This window comes from Argentina anserina, chromosome 3, assembly GCF_933775445.1.
Source record: "Argentina anserina chromosome 3, drPotAnse1.1, whole genome shotgun sequence".
Lineage (NCBI taxonomy): Eukaryota > Viridiplantae > Streptophyta > Magnoliopsida > Rosales > Rosaceae > Argentina > Argentina anserina.
Window position 1 is genome coordinate 12,946,942 of NC_065874.1, and position 9,009 is coordinate 12,955,950.

Here is a 9,009-nt window from a genome sequence, read left to right on the forward strand (position 1 = left end):
AAATTATACTATCGATATACATATAAAGGAGAAAACTACAGTACGTGACCTCATTTTATATTTACAAAATCTAGTTATATGTAGTAGTAATTACAAGTTTTTTTTCTTAATAGAGATTGTTAAAATAAATTGAAATAAAATATGAACAAAGTAAGTTTAGAATTGAAAAAAAGAATTTGTAATATAAGAAGAGAATGTAACCTGAACAAAGCACGCTTCAAATTGAAAACATTATGTTGGGTGAATAAAATATTATTGAAAAATAGACAATTTAAGTATTTTTACTACTATAAACACCAAACATTTTCACCAAATTTTGAACTTTTGGATTTACCCTTCTACCACCTAGCTCTAAGTCTCCCACAAATGAAACACAAGGGTTATTTTGTAAAACTAAAGCAACAGAAAAAATAAATAAAATATATATTTGAGACTAGGACGTGGGTTGCACACCACTCATCTCACAACTCCACTGATCACCCAGCAAACTCATAACCTGAACAGAACGTGGGAAGTTATTGGGTAGAGACAAGGTTTTAAAAAGCGTTAGACGGTATGCAGGCGGACAGGCACCTCCTAACGCCTAGACGGTTAGGCGGCGCTTAGGCGGTTTTGAACTATTAAATATTTATTTATTTTTATACATATATTTTAAACTATTTTAATGATTAAAAATTTATAATAATGTTTAATATTAATTTTAAAAATACTTAAAATAGTCTAAATTCACATAATTTAAGTAGAAAGTCCATAAAAATATTTGAAGAAAAGATAAATAATGAAACAAATGCAATAATACTAAATCTCAATTTATTTCTCTCCAAATTATTTCCTAACTCATTCAGTATCGGACTCAAACTTAATATTTATATTTTTTTCCTCTTCTTCTGTTAATAAGATTCAGTTTTCAGAAAATAGACAAAGAGTGAGAGCTGCGGCCTCTTTTAGTTTTTTTTTTAATGTCAAATGATGGTTGACCGCCTAGGACTAAATAGAGCCAATTAGATCGCCTAGAACTGAATAGGGCCGCCTAGGACCGCCTAGGACAGCCTAGGACTGAATAGGGCCGTCTAAGACCGCTTAGAACCGCCTAAAACCGCCTAGAACCGCTAAGGACCACATAGGCGGCCGCCTAATTCACAAAACGCCACAGATGACCGCCGAGACAAAAAGCGTGGCGGTGGGTGACCTCCTAGCGCCTAGGCGCCGCCTAGACCGTTTTTTAGAACATTGGGTAGAGATGGATTTAACACGATTTACCGACTATAAAAGTGAGAGGATGAAGCAACTACAAAGGAGAAGAAAACTAAAAAGAGCAATTCTATTGGTATCCGCCAGAAGAAGAAAGGGAAGAAGAGATCAAAGTCCTATTTCCGATCAGGACACTTAATTGAATCGAAAGGTATTGGGTGTTTGTTGAATTTACTTGATTGTTTGCAAGCATTTGGGTTTTAATTTGATTCAAGTTTCACTCAATTGTTTTGGGCAGCCAGACGTCTTCCTTGCTTTGGGTTTCAATAATTGGTTTCTGATTCAATTTCAATCAAGCAGCCCAACTTCAATGAACTATTATATTTTACAGCTTATTTCGATTATTAGAAAAAGAAAAAATTGTAGCTACATTTTTTTGTAAGGAGGCCCCATTTTTTCATTTCGCCTATAGCCTCTAAATTTTAAGGGCCGTCCCTGCAATCAAGGTATACACTCTTCTTTCTGTTGACATTTTTTTGTATCAATTAGGCACAATGAACTTAGTTTCATTAATTTATGATCATGGATTTTGGGTTTCATTTTGATTGAGAATACTAAAAGAGTTTATATTTTTGAGTAAAAGAGTTTATATGAATTGCTGCTATTTCACAGCTCTTTTACTTCTCAGCAACTACATACTATAAAAAAAATGAAAGAGTTCATTTTGATTGACTATATCAATTGATTGTGCCGCTTGCTACCAAAACAAAAAACAAATGAAAAATAAAAGGATAAGTCTCACGTTGGTAGATTGTGTATGTTTCCCATGCTTGTATATTTTGCATGCTTCTTTTTCACCGTTCTAAATTTTTTTTTAATGAGGTCAGGTCATTGTCTTAAACTTTGGTGGAATGAGTTGTATAGCTCCCCATTTTTAAATTAGAAATCAAATGAGTAACAAATTAAATGAACACGACCTTCCGCACATGCATTGCACGGGTAGGAATGCTGGTTATAATTGGGTGAATAAAGTAATTTGAAATTAGAAAAATATACGTGTGGTGAAAATAGAATTTGGGGTGAACAAAGTGTACTGTAAAATTGTACATGGAAATTGGATTTACATGACTCTAGATACATATAACGACTAGAAAAGCTGTCAATACATGCAAATTGTACGAATATATATAAGTACAGCCAGCCTTAAGAATCTGAGTGCTCAAGGAAAATTATGTCTGTCAAACTGAAAATCTTGTATAAATACGATTCAAAATTGATCCACCAATCTATTTGCTAATTATTTCTATGATCCTTTAAGAAAAAGAAAAATTCCTAACAAAACGAGGATGAAAATAAATTGAAAAAAGCTGAAATCTTGAATTTTCCGGGTTGCATCATTCCAGAACATTCTGAGCGAGTAAGTAACCGGATGACTTAGCAGTGGTGATTGCATGTAGGAAAGATTCGGCTGTTGGTACTGAGGTTGTGGCTGCATGTAAGAATGATGAAGTTGTTGGTACAGAGGTTGTGGTTGCTGAAGGGACGGTTGATTGAGGGTCTTGAACTTATAAAGACCTGAAATTTCTGAATTAAGATGTAAGATGTAATATACCAGCCGTTTGAATCCCAGCCAGCGAGGTTTGCCAGTTTTCTCAAAGCAGCTCTCCAGGTTTCTACCTTTTGTGGTTCATCCTTGTACTTATTCTCATAGTTAGCAAAGGCATCTGCAAAACATCCGGTTTGATTCCGTACATCGGAGGGATCGACACCGTAGAATATCGGCAGCACTGTTTTTTCTACATCATTATTCCCGGCTTGGAGATGCTCCAAGAGTTCATCCAATGCCTTCTCCGACTTTGCTAAGCTTTCGGTGACAATAAAAATGAGATCCGTACTTCTTTTCCAAAATTTTCAACCGTCCTCTTAGGAAACAGAAATGTGAAATTAATGGGAAGAAGATACGACACTCAGGGATGTCACCACTTCGAAGGAGTTCAGCTAGAATATCTGGACGAAGCTCAGATAGTGGAAGTGCTTTTACTCTGCGATTCAGTAAATCCAGCTCTTCTTGGCCGTTGTTCATATTAGGCCAGTCTGCTGATAGCATTGCGAATAGGCGGAATTCATGAGGTCGACTACTTGGCAGGGTGAAATCCTCTATCCAGCAATTGAAGAAAACCGTAAATGGATCCGTGAACGTCATCAGAAATTCAGCTAGGCCAATCTTAGCACAGAAAAATAATTTCAGATGATGTGCTGCAAAAGCTACTCGTCAATATATATAGGCAGAGCGCAGCATCAAGGCATGCATTCTTCCAATTTATCTCGATTCCTGTTAATAAAAAAAAAATTATACAAAAGGGAATTAAGCTATAATTGAAACGTAGCTTCCTAGATGCTTGATCAATCAACTCTAGCGCAGTTGTCATCGATAAAACAAGAAAAGAAATTAAGAATCTCCGGAGTTGTCATGGTCTGGGCATCCTTGTCTGACTTTAGAATCAGTTCCGGTTCGGGTCGGGATCCTTGTCCTTTGACATATAATATCCAAACCCGTGCATTTCTTTTTTTCTAAGAAGGATACACTACAAAGTAAGAGAACCAAGTTAAGTTCAAAATTTCGAAAGAAACTAGCTTACTTCAATGAACCTGCGGCCAAACTCTGCACTCAGGCATATGCACAGAGAAACATTTGAATATATTACCGTAAGTAACCGTTAATCAGGGATAAATATAATAGTTTAAATATAATAGTTTTTGACTGAGTTGATAATCTTCTCATTCTAAAAAAATAACATTTGCTGCTGTGTTTAGGTAATTAGTAGTGCAGACTGCAGATAAGTCATGTATTATAACAAAAGAGGAACTGATACAAAGGTAAACCTGAAGGGTCGAAGGTTTTAATCCTAAAATACAAAACAATATGCTCAATCATAATGCTTAGTCGTAGAGCAATTTTGCAGACTGAGTTCTCAATGTTTTGCTTTCATGCTTCAATACTTTCTCAACAGACTTCTCTCTTTTCGATATAGCTCTTACAACAGCTTTCTTCTTCCGAGCATTTTTGGTTCTCTTCATTTGTCTTCCCTTCATCTTTCTGTAATATAAAAATTTCACAATTAGGTGGAAGAAAACAAAAAACAGATTGATCCAGAAAACAGCTGTCCACGACACGAGAATCACATATAAGAGCAATTAATCACAATGACATATAATAGGCGAACTGCACTCACAACATATAGGTAAAGGACCAAGGTAGGATTTCTTTTAGATTGTAACTAAGATAAAGATAACCTACATATAGGAGCGACGAAAAGAAACAACAGCACAACCCAAATTTGAAAACCTTATCCTGCCCAGAAAACATAAATGAAATGGCTACATACGCAACCTCAATAAACCTCCCCCAGCTCAACTTTCTTTTCTCTCATGCTTGCACAGTTACACTTATACAACTTTCCGGCAGTTCTATATGGTCCTTAGTAGAGAAATATCACCACTGAAACACTCCCTCAAATGCATAGAAACGCGTCGATAACAACTGTTCTCAACCACAAAGCAGGAAAACTACTCGTCAGGCTAAGATAAAAGGCAAAACACTCCATCACGAGTTTCGTAAAGGTGCCCCTGTTGCAGAACCTAGGAGTATGAAAATTGTCGATTTCTAAAGCTTATCATGCCACACAGTATAACTAATTCCCCAATCCGTCTCACACAAACCCTTCTATCATTAGTTTGTCAATATATAAAACCCAAAAACAAAAAAAACAGACAAAATTTCCGCAGCAAAATTTCGAAGACTCGGAACAAAATTGAAACTAATAATCTTCGCACAACAAGAAGAGAAGTACACAAAACATGTATATGCAATAAACATTAATAGCTGATGCTTACAAATTGGAAGCACCACTATTTGGGTTCTGAGCCCCAATCTCTGATGTATCCATTTCTGCACAAAGAAACCATGAATTCATTCGTTAAGCAGTGAAATTTGGATAAAAAAAAGCTTCGAAGTGTAGAAGAAGAAAATAGAGAAACAACCTTGAGGCAAATCCGAAACGGGAAATTCCGAGACGTCCATTGAATCCGAGTCCTTTCTTTTCTTCTTGCCTCTGTTCTTCGCCATCGCTGTAGAGAATTAGGGATTGCGAGAAAGCAGAGACGAAAAGTCGAGGACAATGAGAGTGAATTAGGGTTTAAGTAAGGAGGCCCGCTCATAGGCGGGCATGGGCTTCTCAGAAGTAACTTTGAAATCAATTGGACCATTAATAGCTTTGGAAGGCCGAACTTGTCTTGGGGCTCACCAGACCCGGGTTGCTGACCGTTTTGATTTTCCTATTTACAAAAGGAATCCTAATCTAGCGATTCAAATAACAGCCGAGTTATTTGTTCGTTTTATATTATTTTTTCGCTGCGATTTGGGAAGAGTTTCAGTTTGAAGCTAGACACAAGATTTGTGTTCATGTTGTAGTTGTCGTGTATCATGCGTCTCTATTATTGAAAAGATCATTAAGCTAGCCTCAAATGCTTGAGATGCCTTGTGCTTGAGAGAAGCTCCAACTCTCCAAGCTTGTTTTGTAGAAAATGTCAGCAATTTTAATCTAACTTGCAAGTACTGTATTGTGGATTTATGTCTATAGGTAAGTAAAGTTGAATTCAAGCCGGAGTTTCGCCTCCTCCATTTCTTGATTAAAAGCCACTGTGCATGCCAACCTAGCTATAGCGTGATTTAGCTCAAAATTCTACTTCCAACACGGTAAGGTCGCTAACTTTTGAAAATTTATATAAGAAACGAATCATCGATCGTTCCTTCAAACCCTTAAACAGTTTAATACAATTACAAACCTTTACCAAATACACGAGAAACCATTGTCTACACAATGCATATGTAGTAGTGTACTGAAATCATTAGCGTACCTAATCAACCGATTAAGCAAGAAGACCACAGCCAGCGGAAGTAAATCACACCTTGAACAAATTTTATGACGCATTCGATTGACGTTCATTATTATTTATAATACAGCAGTAGATCAGTAAGCATAATAGGATAGAGTGATCGAGGACTCGACATGTCTTGTCGATCAGTAATTCAACCTTGGAGTGATATGTGCCTGCAACGGATTCTTCATCCCCCAACTCGTCTCCACCTTCTCACTCATATCAACCCCAACTCCCTCCACAGCTCTCCACTCAAATTTCCAAACCAAATTCGCCACAAAGTACTCCAAAAGCACCATTGACAGACTCGAAGCCGGACACATCCTTCTCCCTACCCCAAAAGGCATCATCTTGATGTCCTTACTCCCCGTTATATCACACACGTTCTCCTCACCACTCAGAAACCTCTCCGGCTTGAACTCCATCGGCTCCGCCCACACCTTCGGATCCCGCCCCATCTCCGCCAGCGAAAAATTCACAGTGCAATCCTTTGGAATCGCGTAACGCCCGTCCAAAATGACGTCCTCGGTCACAGAGTGCGGGAGCAGAAAATGACCAGGAGGATGACGTCGTAGACCTTCCAGCACAACCGCTTTTAGAAACTTCATTTTGTGCAGGTCATCCTCTTTCACTTCTTCAACTTCTCCCACAACTTCTTTGATCTCCAAGACAATTTTTTCTTGAATATGTGGGTGTTTCACTACGTTCGCCATCATCCACTGTAGTGTTATAACAATAGTGTCAAAGCCGGCGATCACGAAATCCGAGCATTGGTTAACTAGTTCTGCGTTATCGAAGGTTCGTTTCTCCTCCGGGAGCTCTAAACCTAATAATGTATCAACAAATGCTATATTATTGCTGTTGTTGTCATTTTCTTTTCGGTTACTCGACCATTTTCCCTCTTCCTTTATCTGCCAAACAACAACAACAAAATTAACTGTGAGCTAGAACTTCAATTCTTTTCTCTTGTCTCCAAATTTGCTAGCATTTTACCCCAATATAATTGACTAAGGAAAATAAAAACAAAAAACATGTCACCTTCTTTCGCGTTTGTATCAGAGGCAGCAGGAGATCCATTTGCTGCTGGAGAATCTGAAAGAATCGACCCCACCGTTTATAAAACAAAATTTTGGTAAACCAAGCGGCTCCAAAGTTGAGGATCTTAAACTCTCCGACCAAACCCGCCAGAAACCGACCCTGAACATCCACTGTTTCCCTCACCTTCTCCTCCTCCATCTTCTCACCAAAACACATGTACAAAAACAAACCCGTCACCGACATCCGCAAATGATCCAAAACTTGCACCATGTTACGTCCCGATGACGACGCCGTCCCAAGACGGTTGACGAGGTCGTCTAGGGCCCATTTCCGGGTACCGGCATAGGCCTTAAGCTTAGACGGAATCATGACCTCGGAGATGAGATTCCGGCGGATGAGGCGCCACGTGGGGCCGTAGCCAGCAGTGGCGGCGACTTGTTGGTTGCTGGTCATGAACTTGATAGATGGTCGGGCTTCAGGACGGTCCGCGAAAACGGCACTGTTCTTGACTAGGGCTTGGTGTGCGAGGGAGCGGTCGGCGATCATGATGACGGGGTGAGTGAAGGGAACGGGGACGGAGACGACGCTGCCGTATTTGGCGTGTAGGTCACGGAGGATGGAATCCATGCCGCGGGAGGCGAGTTTGAAGAGCCATATGAAGTTGCCGATGATGGGAAGGGTGGTTGGACCTGGAGGGAGCGGGGCGTTGAGTTTATGGGAGGGTTTGTAGGGGAATATGATGAACTTAAGGGTGAAGGTGACGAAGGTGGAGAAGGGTACAAGAAGCCAGGCTCCCATATTTTCTGAATTGGAGAGGAGTGTTGTATGTTAGATATGAAGAATACTAGAGCTATATATACAGAGGGTTGGTCATTCCACAAATGGATCCATTTTTTGGGTCTTTTAAATGGATAGTTCACTTGACTAACATTTTGATCACATTTCAACATCTTCACCGTTCAACATTTAGGTTCTAATGTGTAGATCATCTATGCACAATTTCAGCCAAAATGAAGATGTTTAAGGCATTCAAAATTAAGATTTAAACTTATAAGCATGAACGATTCATGTTTGACAGATTTAATGTGTTGATTGCTTTCACCAAGTTTGATATCTTAACGATCATTATTTGGCTAAAATTTTACATAAGTGATATACACATTAAACTCTAAATGTTGAACGGTTGAGATGTGAAAATGTAATCACAAAGTTGGTGAATGAGCTATCCCTTTTTTAAACAAAAAAAAAGATCACTCATTGGAAGGGAGTTGTGTATATAAAAAATAGAGGTGTTTAAGGCATTCAAAACTAAGATTTAAACTTATAAGCATGAGAGATTTAAGTTTGACAAATTTAATACGTTCATTGCTTTCACCAAATTGATACCTTAACAATCATCATTTTAGCTGAAATTTTACAGAATTGATTTACACATTAGACTCTAAATGTTGAACGGTGGAGATGTAAAAATATAATCGAAAAGTTTGTGAATGAGTTATTACTTTTTTAAACCAAAAAATGGATCCCTAATTGGAATGGGGCTATATATATATATATGGCCTTCAACTAAAGAATCTCTTTTTGGGGTCTAAAAAATGAATAGGTTACTTGACTAACTTCTCAATCACATTTCAGCATCTCTATTATTCAACATTTAGAGTATAATGTGTATATCATATCTGTAAAATTTTAACCAAAATTGAGGTGTTTAAGACATTTAAAAATGTAATTTAAACTTATAAGCATGAACGGTTTATATTTGACAGATTTTGTGCGTCCATTGTTTTCGTCAAGTTTAATACCTTAACGATCACAATTTTGACTAAATTTTACAGGGGTGAT

At 38.0% G+C, this 9,009-nt stretch overlaps 3 protein-coding genes across 3 annotated transcripts; all 3 read right to left on the minus strand.

Annotated features, from left to right (window-relative positions):
• Positions 1–1,263: 1,263 nt before the first annotated feature.
• LOC126787089 (disease resistance protein L6-like) lies at positions 1,264–3,298 on the minus strand. Its single transcript, XM_050513023.1, has 3 exons — positions 3,154–3,298; positions 2,804–3,050; positions 1,264–1,288 (listed from the first exon to the last, which is right to left on the minus strand). Exons 1-3 carry the CDS (start codon positions 3,296–3,298, stop codon positions 1,264–1,266), a joined length of 417 nt encoding a protein of 138 aa, XP_050368980.1.
• A 644-nt stretch (positions 3,299–3,942) lies between these two features.
• On the minus strand, positions 3,943–5,370 carry LOC126788350 (uncharacterized). The gene is made up of 3 exons (XM_050514325.1): positions 5,233–5,370; positions 5,086–5,140; positions 3,943–4,288 (listed from the first exon to the last, which is right to left on the minus strand). The coding sequence occupies exons 1-3, from the start codon at positions 5,315–5,317 to the stop codon at positions 4,132–4,134; spliced, it is 297 nt and encodes a 98-aa protein (XP_050370282.1). The 5' UTR covers positions 5,318–5,370; the 3' UTR covers positions 3,943–4,131.
• Positions 5,371–5,953: 583 nt separating this feature from the next.
• On the minus strand, positions 5,954–7,992 carry LOC126786599 (cytochrome P450 89A2-like). The gene is made up of 2 exons (XM_050512456.1): positions 7,168–7,992; positions 5,954–7,040 (listed from the first exon to the last, which is right to left on the minus strand). The coding sequence occupies exons 1-2, from the start codon at positions 7,963–7,965 to the stop codon at positions 6,273–6,275; spliced, it is 1,566 nt and encodes a 521-aa protein (XP_050368413.1). The 5' UTR covers positions 7,966–7,992; the 3' UTR covers positions 5,954–6,272.
• Between the last annotated feature and the right edge of the window lie 1,017 nt (positions 7,993–9,009).

What these genes read in the sequence shown, in the direction of transcription:
- LOC126788350 (XM_050514325.1), bottom strand. Translation starts at nt 5,317, where the DNA reads ATGGCGAAGAACAGAGGCAAGAAGAAAAGAAAGGACTCGGATTCAATG. An exon ending in CGTTTCGGATTTGCCTCAAG is followed by an intron (nt 5,141 to 5,232) that starts GTTGTTTCTCTA and finishes TTCTTTGTGCAG; the next exon opens with AAATGGATACATCAGAGATT. An exon ending in AATAGTGGTGCTTCCAATTT is followed by an intron (nt 4,289 to 5,085) that starts GTAAGCATCAGC and finishes TTTATATTACAG; the next exon opens with AAAGATGAAGGGAAGACAAA.
- LOC126787089 (XM_050513023.1), bottom strand. Translation starts at nt 3,298, where the DNA reads ATGCTATCAGCAGACTGGCCTAATATGAACAACGGCCAAGAAGAGCTG. An exon ending in TGGTGACATCCCTGAGTGTC is followed by an intron (nt 3,051 to 3,153) that starts GTATCTTCTTCC and finishes CCGAAAGCTTAG; the next exon opens with CAAAGTCGGAGAAGGCATTG. An exon ending in GGCTGGGATTCAAACGGCTG is followed by an intron (nt 1,289 to 2,803) that starts GTATATTACATC and finishes TCTCCTTTGTAG; the next exon opens with TTGCTTCATCCTCTCACTTT.
- LOC126786599 (XM_050512456.1), bottom strand. Translation starts at nt 7,965, where the DNA reads ATGGGAGCCTGGCTTCTTGTACCCTTCTCCACCTTCGTCACCTTCACC. An exon ending in TGATACAAACGCGAAAGAAG is followed by an intron (nt 7,041 to 7,167) that starts GTGACATGTTTT and finishes GTTGTTTGGCAG; the next exon opens with ATAAAGGAAGAGGGAAAATG.